General features: G+C 40.3%; 1 protein-coding gene across 1 annotated transcript; it reads right to left on the bottom strand.

The window, feature by feature from the left end:
- Positions 1–848: 848 nt before the first annotated feature.
- On the bottom strand, positions 849–9341 carry LOC110975897 (Krueppel-like factor 5). The gene is made up of 3 exons (XM_022228768.2): positions 8851–9341; positions 7347–8121; positions 849–3604 (listed from the first exon to the last, which is right to left on the bottom strand). The coding sequence occupies exons 1-3, from the start codon at positions 8989–8991 to the stop codon at positions 3333–3335; spliced, it is 1188 nt and encodes a 395-aa protein (XP_022084460.2). The 5' UTR covers positions 8992–9341; the 3' UTR covers positions 849–3332.
- Between the last annotated feature and the right edge of the window lie 9835 nt (positions 9342–19176).

The following is a 19176-nucleotide window of genomic DNA, read 5'->3' as shown; positions in this document are numbered from 1 at the left end:
ATTTGCATGGGAAGGGAGAGAGTATTTCAACTTATCAGGGAAGGGTGAAGTGATGGAGTCATCCTCCATTGTCTGAGTCTGAGAAACAAACCTGCCAGAGACGAGAAAGAAGGAACAAGCGCTCTGACTGCTTAGCAAAAGAATGATGCAACCCTGTCACTGGAAAGGACAAAGGGTGTAATAGTTCTGAAAGGGCTTTTACATAATACTTTATTTCCGTTTTAAGAGAATGTCCATCCATATTATCATGGTGATCAAAATCATTTGACAATGTGTCATTAGGTCCGAAATTATGTAGATGTACCGTACATGCTCTGTGTCACACTAATAAAATGTAGACTGTATTTTTATCAAGACTAGAAGGCTCAGTTCGGGCGACTTGTTCTCGTATGTTCACGAACAACACAATTTGTTGTGCGTGGGTCGCGCTCGAACGCCAGGAACAAACAACCGGTTATTGCTGGTAGTTAGTGCCAAGCAGCATGCAACACAGCCGTGTCCATGTACGTTATTCGAGAGTTAATGTTTGGATGGGCTGAATTCTTTTCTATTTAAACAGGAACATTCATTTCTGTGTCATGGAAAATAATTAAATTAATTTTGAAAAAATTCCCATTATCTCTGGCTTTGGAAGCCATCTCTCTACTCTTTGCAGTTCAAAAATCAAACTCTCACGAGTTTTCCCGTGTGTTCCTGTGCAACTCTGACGAGGACTGTGGTGTGTGATCCTGTTCCGAGAACACTGTTCTTGAGTCGTGTTCCCGCCGTTCGAGCGCGAGAACACAAAACCCGTGTCAAGAACAGGCCGCCCGGACTCGACCAAAAAGCACAGGTTTACCAGGGCAGTATTTCTTTCACTGTTTGAGTATCCTCAACTTTATTGTACAAATTTTGGCGGGTTTCATCGTCGGTAAAAAATTATACAGTGAGATTTGCTTTTCAAAAGTGAAAAAGTAGAGTTTCATACAAGTAAGTACTTCAAATGATGGTAAAAATATATGTATTTACATTAAATTAATCCTTTACAATTTACACATCCCATAAAAACATGGAAGCTGGTCCGTTAGTTAAAAAAGTATGCAAAGACAGTTAAGGAGGCATATTACATTTACAAAAATATACAGTGAAAATGTACATTCACAAGAGATCACATATAAATAATAGCCGTGGTCTAAGAGCATTTGCTGAGAATCAGCATCTGCATGGGATTTAAATCCTAATACAGCCAACTGGCTCTAGAAAGTGCATTCGCTTTTCCAAAACAAACTGGGACTTTTGAAATTGTAAGTAAAATACACTGATATTATTTGTACATTTCCTAAGACTTAATTGTTTCTACCTATACCAGATTATCCTTTAGTAAGGGCCGTCTTGCATCTAGATTACCGAAAAGTATTCCAGCAGGTATTTCATTTCATTAGGTTTGCCAGCATGTTGATCTTTCCCAAGTATAATTGAAAGCTTAATATTATGACTTTATTCTCATCAAATAGAATTATTCTAATAGTGCCAACTTAAGTCAAAAGCATAGTGTGATTGATGGTGTGATGCAGCCCACTTGTAATTTCATATTGTGAAAATGAGCCTAAAAGACTGGAAAGGATCCTTTCATTTGAAGTGGAAGACTGTTTTGAAAGAGCATGGAAAAATGCAAGCTTACTTCTGAAAATGAGGCATGTTTACAGAAAGACAATACCTTTGTCAGTGTTCATAAATTCCTAGAAACAGTGTACAATTTCAAGAAAGACTATGAAGTTACATCAAAATTAATACATGATATCACCGATATCATTTGTCATTTTAAAGACTGAATCACAAACACTAAAAAAGAGCCTGAAAGATTATTGATACAATTAAGCACAAGTATGAATCGGAAGTAACCTTCATCAGGTCGCTGCCGGAGGCATACATGTTTGTTTTCAGTTGCTACTCCAGTGACTAAGAGCAGAGGTCATTATAAATATTTATAGAATTGCACAGCAGTACTGCATTTACAGGAAGATTAGAGTCTGATTTTCCCATGGCAACACATAGGAGTCAAGTGCCCAGTCCCCAGAAAGTCGAGAGACGTTTGAGCTCTGGCACAGGTAATTCTTCATAGCAAACCTTCAGTTATTGTCTAGCAAGAGTTCGTACTAAAGTGAAGAACATAGTGTCATCTTCTCTGGCACTCGAACTGCTCCAATTTGTTCTACACTGTACTGACATCACTACAAGGGTTTATTTCCATAAAGCATTAAATTTGTACATGTAATGGTACCATAAGCATTGTTTCCCATTGACCATTTTTGTATCGTCATGCAAGTATACAATGTTGCCTAATATTGGGACCTCTGGAGTATCAGTAGGCAAATAAAACTGCCAGTTGTAATCCCACAGAATTGAAACCATTGTGAAGACAAGAGGTTGTTTTACTGGTTAAAGGTTATTGTACTATGGTTTGATTGACAAAAACCTTCCTTTTGACAGAAGCAGCACTTTTTATCCCAGCTGGCTGAAGTCCATCAAGAGAATACATGTTGTTAGGATGCATTGGGTGTTCAGTGATTAGCAATAAAATCTGTCATATCTCCTTATCTCAGGAAGTCATTATGATTACCGGTAGACTTTGTCTTTGTATTTATAGTTAGTAGAGTTCGTGTATGAAGTTGAGTATTACCCTTTACCTTATTATAATATCAGTGTAATCCATGCCTTCTCAATAAAAAGAAGAATAAATCAAGTGGGAAAAAATTAAAATGGCTATAGATCAATGGAAAATGCATTTTCGTTTTTAGCTTCCTATGTCTATTTTGATCAAACAGTGGAATGTTTGAAAAAGAAGTGCCCAGAGATAACAAATCAGTAATATTACATGTTGTCATCCTGTGAATTTATGAGTTGCTTTATAGGTTTGTACAATTTATTTACAATTTTACATAACTTTACAGTATTCCTCTACCAAAATGCAGTATTATGCCTTGCTGTGACTTAATGTTGCTCCATTTGCACATTTAGCTTTAGTCACTGAGAAAGGTTCCAATTTTGATACTTAGTTGCTCAAACAAACCGCTAGAGACAGTGGCAAATAATTTTCAAGTTTTTCAAATATTGAGTCTCATAACAAAAATAACCAGCTATCAAGTTATCAGTGACCAGGCTCTGATCATATCTTAGTGAAAAATTCTGTGTGCCGATTTTTAAAAGCAACATCTTTTGATGCAACTTGATCAAATGCCCATGACCCCAAAGTTTTTGAACAACTCTGTTTTTTTCAGAAGGTTTTATTAACTGCAAAATACTGAAAACATCTAAATCACAGGATTTCTGCAATTAACGATGAGGACAGTTGTCTAATTTGATGCAGCCTGGGCCTTGCTGTTGCATTTTTCCTGGTGGCGCTTCATGTGCAATGAGAGGTGGTCAGAACGAGAAAAGCAGCGCTCACAGATCTTACACTTGAAAGGCTTAGCTCCGGTGTGGTTGCGTGAGTGGAGCGTCACCTCATCAGAACGGGCAAATCGCCACTGGCAGCCATTCCAAGAGCAGAAGTAAGGTTTCTCACCGGTGTGGATGCGCTGATGGGCCTTCAGATGGGAAGACTTGGTGTAAACTTTAATGCATCCTGCAGAATTAGCAGATTAAAAAAGCCAACTGATTATTCATTGTTGTCAAGCTACTTCAGCTTCCAGAAATTTGAGAAAACACCAGACCTAGTACCTTCAAAGTCTTTAGGGTACTTCTTTGAAATAAAACATCAAATCAACTTTGATTTCCAGCGTTACTGAGACAAATTAATTGAAAATTGTGTGACAGGTAACTATTACAGTGCAACCTAAAAGCTACACATAACTTGAAACAGATGAATAACTTCTGAGTATTGTTGCTGCTAAATAAATGCTGATCTCGGTGAATCTGTGCTGATTTCAACCTCACATCGATTTCACTCAGTAATGAACATAAACAGACATGGGCCATGTTATTACCACAAATCATATCAAAATCCCATTATGGGCTGTAATATCATGCCCCAGGCCCTCTCCATCAATTGACCAAAAAAACAGTCTTTCCCAATAATCGAGGAGGCTTTGCTGGGTATTACATAGACCTAGAGGGTTCAGAATAGGGACTTAGCACAGGTGTATGGTGTTCTTAGCCTATGGGCACTCTGCTTGATAAGGGAATCTGCTTGCTCAATTTACACAGTGGAAAGGAAGTGGTTTTCTTTTTTTTCCTCTTTTTTTAAGAGGGCCATTTGGCCAAGATCAAATGGGATAGATTTGCTCCCAATGATTCATGGAGACAAAGGTCATTTAGATTCTAGGGGTGAATGACATCCAGAAATTTGCCCAACCAGGAGCTGTGCTGCTCTGATTGATATGGAGACTTAAGCCTCGGTGTCACAAACTGGACCTCCCTTTTTAAAAAGTTTTTGCCATGATTGAAAGTACAGTAAATCTGTGGATGGCTTTTTAGGGAATACTAACACCAACACAGAGAAAACATTCTGCCTTAGAAATCACCATTTTTAGGTGATCAATCGTAATAATACTGGAGCAGATTTTCAAAATCTACAGAATCTATTGCATGCACGGAATGTAAGTAATAAAAAGAAAATTAGTTCTAAGTCCGTGCTGTCCTCAAATTAAAAACGTATTAGATTTCTACAACTATTTTAAGGACTACAGTGTTGACAATCTGAGCCTAGTAAATCATCACTTGGTTTCGATATATCAATTCCAATGATTGATGTGTGGTAAATTATGCTTCCTGTCAAAGTGTACATATTTATTCTTGACACAGTTGTGGCTTGCAGGAATGGATCCACAGATGTCTTTGGAACTTTGGCTTCCGGATCTTATGTTTTATCTCTACATGATGTTTGCATTTATAGCTCCATGGTTTGCATTAGAACAAATATACAGTGTAAATGGCAGTGACCTCCAGACTTGAGAAGAAATGGTTCTTGATGCCTTGCTTGTATTTTGTTTTTCGTTTGCCGTTTCAGAATCTTGCAAAAAACCTCCATGGTGATCAAACACCTGCTCAAGAAAACAACTGAAGACAACCCGCATTCTGTAAGTTGTTTGTGTATTACCCCCTTTTTCATATGTCACATGGTCAATTAGTAGTCCCATCCCAACAAAAACAAAAAAGGGGTCATAAAAGAATTAATTTAACAGAAAGATACAGCCTACAGAGATCATGCAGGGCTTTGTAACTGGTGGTTGGCCTGACCAAAAAGGCCTGGTAATGTAGCCATGATACAACAGCTGGGACGGCTCAGGTCAAAGGGAGGTTATAATTATTGTCTCTATGGGTGCCAGAACCTGTGGAATTCTGTGTAGTTGGTCACAAAAGTCCACATTCTTGTTAAACCACTAATTGACTGCCAGTTTTATGCCATGCTTTCCTTTTGGAGTAATTTGGTTCTTGGACTTTTCCTGAATAAGGTAAAAGACGTGCTTTTCTAATCGAATAAATAAACTTTCATACAACATTGCTTGACCATCTTTCTAAATATAGAGAAACCATGCAAAGTAATACTGTTTCTCTACTAAACAATTCAAAAATGCATTAAAAATGAACTGAATTATCTCCAAAGCAGTGCCTGTTACAGAACGATTCACTTGAGTAGAGTCTTGAAACTGGAGAAATTTCTTTGTAAAACAGTGGTACAGGCAGCCTTGTTAAAGATACAAAAAGATACAAATTCTGTGATGGATTGATAACATGTAAGTTGATGCCTTATCATTTTAAGGACATGATTTCCAATATGATAATAAATTAATGTTTAGTTCATCAATTGTCCTGAAATCATTTCAAATGTGGTATGGTTACAATACTGTAACATACTGTTCCCTTTTTGATTAATGGCAAATCTGCTTCCTGATTTCTTTGAAGAAGTTGAAGTTCATAGCTTAACAAACAAAGAACTGGTTCTGTTCCAGCAGTAACTCTGAGGTATTTTATTATGTTTCTGCAAATGGCAAGGTTAGCCGCACACTTCACAATTGTATTATGTCTCGTTCTCGCCTACGCAAATGGAATTGTGCATAAAAGGCCCCCTGCGTCAGGTTACTGTTGGGAGCCAATGAACCTATCATAAATCACACTTCAACAATAAAGCTTTATAGAAAACTGTGTACACTGCGTGGAGGCTGATATCAAAAAGATTTTTTTGCCATAGAGAAGAATGGACTGGAATGGTAGCCTTGAAGTTGGTGAAGCATTAAGCTCCAGGCACGTTCACAGCATCTATTGCTAGAAATGCAGACCAGTCATGCGCAGGTTTTACAGGAGCCTAGTACATGTACAACCTAACAGGAATCATCAAATGAAGTGAAATGCCTTTCTATCAATCAGGACATCACACAGCAACAATTGGAACAGTCAACGAATAACTACAGCAATATTTTTCAGTGGTTATATCAACAAGTTGGTGAATTGAAGCATGCTGGCCTATGGTTTAGTAACACAAAATCTTATAATCCTTCAGTTTGTTTGATCGTTGATGCAGTCACTGGTGTAAGAGTTTTGCTCTGAACCGTTCCTAAGCAGCTGAAATTTTGTTAGCCCGTGTTAAAGGAAATTCATCAGTAGGTAGACCTGGATCCTTCCAGAAGAAAAAAAGAAAGTGGACATGCCTCCTTTCATGCTGCAACTGATTCTGATCATGTGGAAACAGTGAAAGCAGTCCAAGCCCAAAAATGTGTCCCCAAAGCAGAGACTGAATTTTACTGTCATTTGAATAAATCCGCTTAATGGTGTTGTGAACACGCTGCCCCTTTTTGGAGCCTCGGAATTTACACCAAAGCAAATGTCAATTTAGAATTGTTTTCAGAGGTCTCTTTTGTCTGAGCTTTTCGATGCGAGAAGAGGGGGAATTCCAGTTTGTGCAGTGGAGTACAAATTACATCAGTTCAATTTGAAACCTAAAAAGGTAGATACTAGTCTTTCAGGCACTTGGTACTTCATCAAGGCCGCGCTGTTCACCCTGTGACAGTCGAAGGGCACACAGGGACAGCTTTTGTTGCCTGCGCTCTGACCAAGAGGTCAGCATATAGCCTTTAAGCACCATGCTGACCCGAGGTTAATCGGCTCTCCCCCTCACTCTCTCACAACCAGTCAGTGGTCTTTCTCACAACTTTTGTACTTGTACGGCAAATTTCAGTTGGTTGGCAAGCTGTCATGAGTTGACACGACCCTTGTGCAAGAACTCAACATGATTTGTTAAAGAGACATAGCTAATACTATATGAAAAAGATTTCAAAGCTGGTTTGTACTATTCAGCTCGCAAAGAGAAATAATTTTGGTACCATGAAATTAAACTACACTCTCAGAATAAAATGACTTCAGTGACTTACCTGGATAGTTGCAATGATGAATTCTTCTCTTTTCGAGTTCCGGGTTATTCTTTCTGTTGTACTTTAGGACTGTGGTTGGTTTATTGTCCTGTTTGTTCATGACTGCAATGGTGTACGGTGGGGGAGGTGGCCGCAATGGGTGACTGGTGAATTCAAGGGGTAGATCAGCTGGTGACCCAGGCTGGGAATGGGGTGGCGTGGGGGGCATTCCAAAGACAGAGTTTGTAAAAGGCTGATGGTTGAACTGGGTCTGTGGGGCCACCGTTTGATGGAAGTCCATGCCTGTAGGAAACCCTGGCATGCAGTCAGGAGTCATGGTGGTGGGTGTGTACTGCTGATGGTTTGGCATCGGTTCAGACTTGATGTGCATGTTGGGCGACATGAGTTTGCAGTGGGATGGGTAAGAGTCCTGCGGTTCGGTCTTGATGGAGACCCCGTTAATGGTGATGGGAAAGTTATTGTTCATGTCCTCCATGGGTGAGGGTGGCATATTGTGGCCCAAACTGTCCTGTTGACCCATGATGCAGGGGTTGGTGTTACCATTTATACTGCATGCAGGCAGGTCGTGTGAATAGGACTCAGACTTGGCACACTGGTAGTGGTGCGTCTGGGGGAAGACCACGTTGAGGTTTCCACTGATGTTGAAGGAGAATTTGGAGTCACTCTCATCAAAGAAATCATCCATGAGAGATGCACTTTCTCGCCTCAGTTTGTTGGCAAGGATTGTGCCTGGACTTGCTGTCTCTGGTCTTTGGAGATACCTGTCAAGCTCACCCTGCATTTCATTTAGAGACAAAATGTCGGATTTGTGGACTTTTCAATTACATTTTGAATAATACGCGTACATCTTAAAATTGATATGAATACTTTTTAATGGCTACCACACATGCAAAAAAGAATACTAATAGGCCTACTTGCTAAATAAACTCCTGACATACGTTGTCAGTCACTTATCAGAAAAAGGTGCAAGATTTTGCCTTGACAATCTGTAACAATAGTAAGATGTTCGGCTGAATGAGTCCAATGTTACAGTTAACACATTCTTCCACTTGGCATAAAAACAATTTGGGAGTTACTCAAACATTATTTATTCATTTCAGCCAATAAATGTGTCCACTGTTATCATTATGTAATGTTTATCATTATGTGATGTTTATGTTGATAGAAAATGACACTTTTTCTTACTCATTTTATAAAAAATGATGTAGTCAGAAAAGTTCATTGATGCAAAAGTATAGTAATTGAAAAGACCAATTTCCATAATTTCACACCCTTTCTATATTTTTTACCGTTATGCAGTTCTGCTTGAGACTCAGGCAAATTAAAGAGATGCAAATCAAAGCTCGGTTTTTTATTTTCAATTCAGTTTAAAATTTGGATTCAAAAGCAGGTTCGGCAACAGAGAAATGGGTCAAACATATCTCGACCAACTCATGGATAGTTGGTCATTACAGAAATTTAGAAATTATGAAATCATGATGGCGATTACAGCTGGACTACTTACCTCTTGCCAATTCTCCATCGTGTTGGGTGCTGCGAAAAAGTCGGGTTCATTCTTGACCAAGAACTCCGTGAGCAGTCCCTCGCCTCCAAATACCGCCGTTGGGTCGTCATCCTGCATCATCTCCACAGCCGCCGTGGCCATACTCGATGTCCAAACCGTGTGTGGGAGCTTCTTGCAAACTAAATTGCGCCCTTGGAAACTGACACGCTTGGAGGAACCCAGTGATGTGAACTTTATTGTCAGTAATTAGGGGCTTTTCTCCTACCGCTGTTCAAGTTTGTTTCTAGAGCTGAGTTTGAGCGGTCCCCGGTCGTGTTATGACAAAACTGTCTGCAACTCAATTTCCAGTTGAACGGTGTTTATATTCTCTCACAAATTCCCCAGCAAAACTGAACTCTCATCACGTCCGAGTGTGCAGACTTCCATTGCCGCACGCACAGCACATGCACATTGTACAATATGTAAAGCTGTTGTGTACAGTACATGTACATGTACATGTACACTTTGCACACATCCCCACGTGGGCGGACTACACTAGACACCTGACGCGTGTTGACCCAGCCGTTATGATACCAACCAATCAAAGGAAGGACAGGCAAATGACGTCAAAAAAACTTGATCACCGACTTGGCGCGGTTGTGTAGGGACAACTGAAGCGCTCAACCAGACAACGTTACCCTTGGCAACCATAAATAAATAAAGAGCATTGTAAATGTAAAGTGGCATTATGACTTGTCCAGTTTGTCAAGTCATTGCTATTGTTTGCTCGTTGGGTTTGAACTGTTTTATTCAGATTGCTTGAAAGCTAGACACGTTGAGCTCAAAAGAAAACAATGAGATAATCCTTCCTTGGACAATCCCAGTGATGTCGATCTAATTATAACAGTACATGACGTCTCCGAAACCCGATCAATTTAATCATTTTGTATTATTCCTTTTGTTGATGATGTAAATGTCTCTTTCTTTCTTTTTTGAAGACTTCGCTCATTTTGTAGTTTCTTTACGTCGCCTTGGAGGTGGTTTCTAAAGTTTTAGCAGGTATCAGACGGTGCTATGGAATGAGTCATTGAGAACATAAGTAGATTTTGTTTGGTTGCGATTGTTCTCCAGATTCCCTGCAAGGTGTCATTGAGGATTTATTGAGGCAGGGCCGTTACACACATCAGGGCCAAATAAGCATTTTCCGCTTTATGTTCTGAACAAATAATAACAATAACCCACAGTTTTGTGTCACCCAAATGACCCCCTTCCGCCCTCGGGAACATTCCCCCGCCATTACAAAGTTAACAACTTGAAAGTCTTGCCTCGTTCTTGCGAACCCATCCTTTTCCCTGTACCCCAGTCCAGCCAGTATTTGTGAGGGCGCCCCGTGATGTCCATACCCATGTCTTAGTGTAAAATAGCAACAGCCAATGTTTTTTCTTCTAATCGGTGTCATTACAGCTCACTGAAGTATAAGGGCTAATTATCCGGGGGGCACCCGGGGGTGCACACATTTTTTCAAGGGGGCACCACAAGAAAATAAGCTGCAGCTGCCTATAGCTACATAAATTCAACGGACTCAAATGTCCGTGGCGGCACGTCCCCGCTGCGCCTCCCCCCCCCATCATGGTTACGCCACTGGTGAAGTTACATTTTAATTTTTCTAGGGTATGAAAGAATCGTCACCTAAACATTTTTGCATGCGTTACAGTACAGGCTGGACTCTATGAACGTATCGTAAAGTACGGATACTTTGTATGATAGCCCATGTATTTACTCGTAGGTTCCCCCATCCTGCCCTCGCAGAAAAGTGTATAGTTTCACCTTCACGTATCTGATTCAATATGGTACCTCTCTGACGATCTGCTACCAAGTTTGGTTTCTGAAACCGGAAATACCCTCACGTAAAACGACCGAAGTCATGTTCACCGTTGTGTTCTCGACAAATCGATACATTCCTTTGTTCAAATTGTGAGAATTTGCTTCTTCTTCAGTGTTGACTAAAGAATTGCCGGATATCTTTCCATCTAATCCCTGTTTTGTTACTCCTTTGTGCATCGAAGGTTACTCATTCCATATTTCAAAGACTCTGTCGCCACAAATAATTATTGTTTTGTGTAAATTCCACTTTTAGAATTGGCTCCTATTCGTTTAAATGGGACACGAGGATGCTTGAATTGTCGGCCGGAAGTTTCACGTTTACAAAATTCTGTTAGACGAAAAAAACGGTGTAGCCTTTGGCTGTTGTGGTTTTAAGTTGAATTTGCAGTGCCCTCACATCACTGAACTTTTTTGGATTGTTAATGCTAGTAAAGGCAGTGCCGCATTAAAGATATCGCTGGAATCAACTATGGAAGTCGCAGAACAATGTTTCAAGGGATTTTTTAGAGCGGGGATCTAGGTCCCCAAAGTGGGAAGGTTTGAATCGGTGGGTAACATCCACAGTGTGTTCAAAAACAGTTGAGATTATGGAAGCCATCACAATTTACCGGATGCACATTTGCAAGCAGTGCTTCTAGGTTGTGTTGGTTGTTTTTCTTAGTGAAAGGTTATTCTTCGCTTGCCTCATTATAATGTACATGTACCACAATATTATCGTGCAAAATGTTGACTCCATCTGCACGCATTACTCACACTTGGGGGAAAAACCTGTAGATACTGTCTTTAAAAATTGCTTTTTCAAGTTTGAATACAACTTCAAAATAGTGTACAACTTTTTAAGAAATGGTCCCGTCTCTTCCATTATCCCCGCACCTCCACGCGCCCCCCAGTAAGAGATGCCTATGCATTTCAGGAACTCGGCCACGTGACGACAGTCAGTATTCATTTCAAAACAAGAAGAGGCACAGCTCCCACCATGACTACATGATAAGGCATCATTTTGTAAACACCAAAAGCTAGGATGTAGGAAAGTAAAACATGACACAGCAATCACCTGTCGCCATTGGCGGATCTACTATAGGTGATTGACCCCCCCCTCCATGCCGCCAAAATTCAAGAAACTAATATAAAATTCTACCATTAAACCCCTCATACATGTGTGTACATGTACATGTACATGTACACACATGTACGTTACATGCTGTTACTACATTATCCAGAACCTATACCACAAGGGGCAGTACATTTTTACCAGTTTATTAGCTGGATCCTAATATCGGTAGCGTAAATTTGTGCTGGAATTAATCGGGGGGATGGTGGATTGAGAAAGATGGGGATACCCAGTCGCGACAATTTGAAAAGGGGGGGGGCGCCATGTGACTCTATATAGAGGTCGATGTTCATGGTATTGATGTACATCTGTAATATGTATTCGGAATTCAGAATGGCATATTTATTTATGGCTTTTCAAAATTGTTTTTTTCCTTTCTTTGACTGATATCAAATGCATTTAGTTGCTGGAAGCCTGAAATATTCTTCACAATCCGCCTTAATCTTCACTCTCCAAAAAACAGTGGGGGCTGATTCAATAGCCTATCCCCCCCAAAAAAAAAGAGGCGAGGGGGATACATACCACCACCCCCTAGGATTTACGCCCATGCGTAATATGGTAACCTAGCAGTGACAAAGACATGACCTGGTACATTGAATTGTACTAAATGTTCCAAAGATCTCAATTCTTGTTTGAAGAGTGATCTTAGATTGAAAAGCGAACTGAAGAAAAAGAGAACTTTGTACATTACACCAATAAACCTTTCTGAAGATAGTTTTAAAGGATCCCTTTCCCCTTTCGATTGTATGTACGCACCACACGCTGCGTTGGTTACTGCTTTATGCAGTCATAAATCTCAGAAGCGAATTCAAGAGAGGAAGAGGGGTTTCAACCCCCTCTTCCCTCTCTGTTACCAAAGATTATAAATGGATTGTTAATTTTTCGACTCGATGTTCCCAATGGAATTCTCAAATCGTCTTGGAAACGCAGGCAAGGGCATCAAAGAGTCTGGCTTTCTTCCAGAGGAGGGTAATGCCATCATGTCGGCAGGAGGAGCCCAAATTCTGGAAGATGGATCAATCGTTGAAATTATGGGTCTTCGATAAAATCGCTCTTCTGCTTAGAATGCCAATGGCATATATATAGTGTACCTAACTTTCCACAGGGAAGATTAAATGTATTGTGCGTTGTAACAACAGGTCACTTTCATTCATTCACTGGTATTCGGAAGGAAGATATAACCTCATGTTCCGGCTGGAAGTTCTGTCATCTGGTACGTAGAGTTGATGGAACTTCCAATACAAGCTCTGTGCACTTGTTTTGTACATTTTTTGTTGTTCCTTTGGGCTTTCTTCTCCTTTTATTTATTTATTTGTTTTTTTGGGGGGGAGACATAACGGCGAGTTTATATTGCTTGTCTATCATCATTGCAAGATACGTGTACTTTGAGTTCACCAAAAATTCGGAATAGTTTTGATTGAATTTGATCGTTCTCTCCCCTTTCCTGCTTGTGTTTAACAGCACTGATGCGGCATCATCAACTCACTCTCCTTTCAGTGCAGTGTGATCAGTACCAGCATAGATTATTCTGAACACAAGTGGTGTATGCAGTTTTGGCATGGGTTAGGATTAAAGCAAGATTCCCATTTGTGGTCAGTTAAAAAAAGGAGAAATTTCGAGAGCTTTTCACGAGGCACTTTGCCCTCTCCATGTTCCTGTAGGTTTTATGGCAGCACAAAAAGTTTTTAATGCAAGTTCAAAATGTGAAAACCGCAGACGTTATTGCGTGGATCTTCCGTCCACGATTGCACTGGTATCGATAAAAAGTGGACCAGACTTCCCAAGCTGTACAAGCTTGATGACCAGAATTCCAGGATTTCACAGGTGCGCCTCCTCGCTTCTATTTGTTCGATCATGCATACAGGAAACCAAAAGATGAGATCTGGGGGTGAATAAACCGTATTCAGCTATACTGTATCGACACTTGAGTGTGGGCGAACATTACTGAGAGTTATTTCGGTGAGATTTCGTTCAGACAGAATGCTATTTTGGCGTCAACATTTCTCCGTTCTACAATGAAGGGAAGTGGTTAATCTTGTTGCCTTGGTACTTTTAATCTCAAAAACATACTTCATTACTCGAAAAACATTCCATACAGGTAACACTTTGCTGTTTAATGCTTTTTTTCTAGGTGTAAAGTAACATGTTCCGTTACATTTAGTGTAATCACGTTACTGGAGTTGCGAAGATTTTCAAAGCATAAAAAAGAGTTCTGTTGGTCGTTTGGCTTGAACGAAGTATTGGGGAGTAAGGAAAGTCGTAAGTTATTGTAATTGTGTAAGAAAAACATTTTACAATGGCGAATCGCGTCCCACCTTCAGAAAAAAATTGTAATGTCTCGAGTATGACTCCAGATTGTTCAGATTCATTTTGAAAGGCGCCGTCGAAGTATCAGAAGCTCCGCGAGTCCAGCTGAGAAGAACACCTGCAACTGTAAAATGTTACTGCGTGCAGTTTATCAGATATCATTTTCCGTTTTGTCATAATGATTCCAACAAACATAAACATGATATACAATCATTATTTTGCTAGTAATCATGATAAAAAATTATGCTGTGCATACACGATAAAATGTTCCATGCGTATATCGAACAGAAGAATAGCAGTATGCATTAAAATTTAACAACAGTCCTGAATAGAAAATATTTCTAAAAATGACACACTAAAGCTAATTGAAACCTCGAGTGAATCAATGATAACCTAATATTAAGGTAATAAAATATTCACTTTTGGCATATGCAACGCATTTCTTTCAACAGTTGAATTCAGAAAGTTCGTAAAACGGAATGCACCCCAAATCGATGTTTCTCTTGATAAATGTCAAGTCATAGCACGGCATGATCTTAATCATAGCCCCAAAGGGCTGGGACACGCTTGTCACCCAGTTGCTACAGGGCTAGGGGCTCGTGATAGGCTAGGCCTAACCGTTTGGGCTTGGAAATGGAGGAAGTTGCACCATTTGCATTATGTAGGCCTATGCACGATGGGGGTAGGGCCGGAAAAACGATACCTCAATATACCGATGAACAAGGACTCCACCCCATCAAAGTTGGCACTATAATCGGGAAAATCTTGGCAAGGTGAGAAAGGGTATCGCGTTCTCCCTCCTTTGTTTCTCCTCTTGTCCACTTTTTTTTTTTGGGGGGGGGGAGGTGGCAAAAGGGATTGGTTATCCATACAGCCATTTGCTGGCTTATTATGCACCCAACGTGAAAATGAGACCGACTCTAATTCGCGTCACTTGGCATTGGCGGCGAATTTCACCTTGGTCGAAATGCATTCACCTTTTTCGAATTTGCACTTGTCTTGCGAGGAGGTCACACATTCTCCATCACAGTTTCCAATGGCGCCAATTATTATGAACCGTCTCAAAAGTGCATACTATTCAACTAGGATTTAAATCTTTGAACAGGTTTCTATAAGCCAAAACTAAGAGTACAGTGAAGCATAATTTAGTGTCAAAGACTTGCTGCTGTGTCCCTCTGTCTCCATGTAATGTGTGTGTGTAGGTATAATGCCTTTAAACTTTTTCCAAAAATTTGATGCAAAGTGATGATCCCAGCCTCTGTCCAACTTTGGCACTGGCTTTTGCAATAATTATTCGCCTGTCCTTTACCTTCGACCCCGACTAATCAAACACAAGGACCCTTTAAAAAGCCACCATGGCAAGAGTAAAGAGTGAACCTTTGACCCTAAATAGAGCGTGATAGAGTTCTGTAATCTTCACCTATCTTCCATAAAATTCAGTCTTAGTCTATTTGTCGAGTCTGATTGCCGAATAATAACATTCTTTTGTCGATAGAATCGGAAAGGTCAGCAGTCGGTGGCAATCGGAGGAGTTTGTCTTGACAGATAAGCTGGGTCCCTGTATTTACTCTCCACTCATTTTGTTAGAAACGATCGCAACCGTTGCGGCGCAGCATGTCAGCTCTGGAATTCGGATTCCTATTGCTGACGTCATTTCAACCTTGCACTACGTAATACAGTGCCTCCAGGTTTTGGCCCCTTCATAAGAGTTTCCCTTGGAACATTTTAATGATTGGTTAAAAGAATCATTTTGCACGTTGTAAATCCAGTCCAGGAAGACATGGGGCGCACCATCACAAGACTCCACGGGACTGATTGCAAGATCACATGTCAAACTTCAGACCAATCAGATTGGCACTTAATTGCTCTTTTTCTTTAGCCTAGTTCTGCATGTGTTGGATTATTAAGTGGCAATGGCTAGATGCTATGATTTAAAGTGTTAGTAACATGGTCCAAAAACGTCTGCCAAACATAACGGATGTATGGTTGTTTTATTTTTTGATCATTTTTAATTTGATTTGATTTTTTCCCCTCAAATTCAGACATTTCCCAGCTTAGTTTACTGACTTTTAATTGCTACAGACGTTTGTAAGTATAGAGGCCGTGTGAGAGCTGTTGCAAAGCACATAGACGTACCAGACAAGCGTAGGTGGATAACGACTTCAACAAACAGTCCTGGACTGGTCCCTAGTATTATGAACTTTTCTGAGGTAGAGGAGAAAAAAAAAACACAACCATGCTGCATGCGGAAATAACATTATGAGCTGGAGTGGAAGTGATCCGATGTTGGATTGTTACCTGAGCGTTGTAGTGCATTGTCCACCGTGTGTATACCGGAACATGATGCCATTTCCCGTAGACGTGCCTTTACGCGTTCAAGTTGACATATCAACCCAGCATTTGGAACCCGCCTGCAGATGTGTTATATTCAACTTCACATCCAGTGCACTTCGGAGTGACTCTGCGCGATTGGCCGGAAGTGTCATCCACGAGAATGGACCAAGTGAAAGTTATTTTGGCTAAATTTAGGCCCGTTTTGGTTTACTTGTCAAATTACGCAAAGCAGACTATTAGCAATAAATCTGATCATATCTCGTGATGATTCACCGCACCATGAGATACCACGTACAAGTGCGTGAGACACTGCCTGAGACACGTGAATGATGCGTCTGTTTTATTTTTATCAACATATTCAAAAACAAAAAAACAGTGATGAAAATTCTGGACAGTGCGCGCGTTGTATTTGAGGTTTGGCTAACATACACGTAATTGAAAGTTCTCTTGAACTTCGGCCGTAAGATTGATGGTGCGTCACTGCAGGTTATAATGCAGAGAGCGTGAGAAATTTCGATCTCCTGCGTTGCAGATTTCTTGATTTTGATGCCGCCTTTGATTTCGAAACATTGTTATGAGTGTAGTTGATAATTTCTTAAAGACCCAAGCATGTTATCATTTACATGATCAAAATGAGGGTGGAGAATGATTCTTCTTAATGAGGCGCTGAGTTCTCTTTTAGGCTGGGGTTTCTTTCGAGCTGTAGCTTCGAACATGTAGTTTCCGTATTTCACAGTGACTCGACCACCGATCTTTTGACCATCGGTCGGCTGATTTGTAACCATTGGAATCCCCCTCAAGCTCCATGCACGCTTTGTTGCAAGTATAACTATTTGCTACTAACTTTCAGTGTAAAGGTGATGCTTGTTGCAGGTTGTTCAATATCACTGGAGCTTCTGACGTTGCTCTGATCTGCTGTGCGTGTAGTCTGTTACAACTTACCACTGCAACTATGTCAACACATCTAACTGCTGGAACATACTTCCCAGAGGATTGGTTTCCAAATATTTGCTGTATACGATATACTTTATAAAATCTAATGTCCAAAGAAAAGATGGTCTTTTACATATGTTGTTTTTTACCTCTTAAAACTCCCAAATCCTTCGATTTAATGATAAAGTTGCTTTGTGTAGTTCATTTGCACGTTGCGCGATATTGGCCTTGGCACCTTTAACTCCACGACAAAGGTCACATTGACTTCACTACGTCGCCTTAATGCTTGAGCAGTCACGCGATAGTTGTAACTCTGCAGTGGAGCAGAGGGGGGAAAGGGTCAACAGAATTTGAAAAAAAGTCTTTGCTTTGGAAGAAAAGAAAATATGAAATATAGCGTTGTGTTGTAAATCTGACTTTCTTCTTTGTCATGATACTCATTAGATAGTAAGTGTATTGTCGTGTGGTCTGTCTGATTTTTGGCCATCAGTGACTATTAATAGTCAGCTCAGTCAATTTGGAATGATGGGTTGCCTCCTTTGTTTAAGTCAATAATATACTAAGGCAATGAACCGTTCAATCGGGAAATATTTTTCACAAGATCAGTTTTAAAAAAAGATCTTTCTAGAAGATCTTTCAGCTGTCGTTTTCGCAAATATTATTATATTTGGAATAAAAGAATATGTCTAATTTTAGATGCAGACAGAAGGTTCTTTAGTAAAATTGATTTATTGCAAAAAAAAAAGAGTAGGCCTACAGTTTTGCACACAGTAGACTGGCATAAGTAAAAAGTTAAGGGTAAACTTGTTCGAATTGATCCTGATTTTTTTCTAACAAAAGCAAGCCACTAAACACAAGCGCGTCTCCAAAAATTAAGTTAAACGTTAAATCCAGAGTCCTAAGTCTCCGTTATTTTGCAGAATCTAGAAGACAGTTTCGCTCGTCGCCCAGCGCCCGAACAGGGCGCTGGGAAGGGCTGATGGCCCAACCGTTCCCATGGGTAAGATTTTGCTGCGCCATGTTGGCTCCCACCATGCCTTGCGCGAGCTAACCCCTGGTATTGTACAATTCAAGGCTGCGTCCCAATCTCTTGTAGGGAGCTAGGTGTAGGTCGTCACTCCATTAGAAATGCGTGAAGATGCGTAGACAACAGACCTAGCCGAACTCTGGAACACGGCCTGAATATCTTACTTTTTGGGATATTTAAATAAGGACTTTAGTTAGTGTGTTTACGCGCGACGCAGATTTATTCGTGCGTGACGTGCAGGAGAATACGTGGACGCGAGCGTGCAGCTTTTAAAATACGCGTGGGGTTGGCTACGTTTAAGTATTCATGCTGAATAGCCAGTCAGTGTCATTAATTTTCTACACGACCAGGGGCTAGTAAAGGAACGCGCACGCAGCCCATGGAGTCGAGGTTGCTGATGGCCTTGCACCAACCTCGACTCCGTAAATAAATAAACAAATAAATGATGCCAACACGAAGGAAAATGGTGAAGCAACGCTTTTGTTCCTTTCCCTTGAACAAGACTCAAGACAAGAAACGAGACCCAATAGCTTATAGAACGATTACATTTCAATCTCAGAAGAAAATGTAATTATTGTTTTCTTCTTCTTTTTTTTTGCAAAGGAAACCACAGTATTACACTCTTTAAGTTTATTCAAATATCTAACACCACATTGAAATGGACTATTTCTGAAAAACGATGTTCTGTTTTGTCTCACAGAAAGATCACCTCTTAATGAACCACGTGCCCCGTACTGATGAATGAACAGAG

The sequence above is a fragment of the Acanthaster planci genome, linkage group LG02 (genome assembly GCF_054643075.1).
Source record: "Acanthaster planci isolate LZ-2023a linkage group LG02, COTS_SCS, whole genome shotgun sequence".
NCBI lineage: Eukaryota > Metazoa > Echinodermata > Asteroidea > Valvatida > Acanthasteridae > Acanthaster > Acanthaster planci.
Note: the sequence above shows the minus strand (reverse complement) of the source record. Positions and strands in the feature narration are given on the sequence as shown.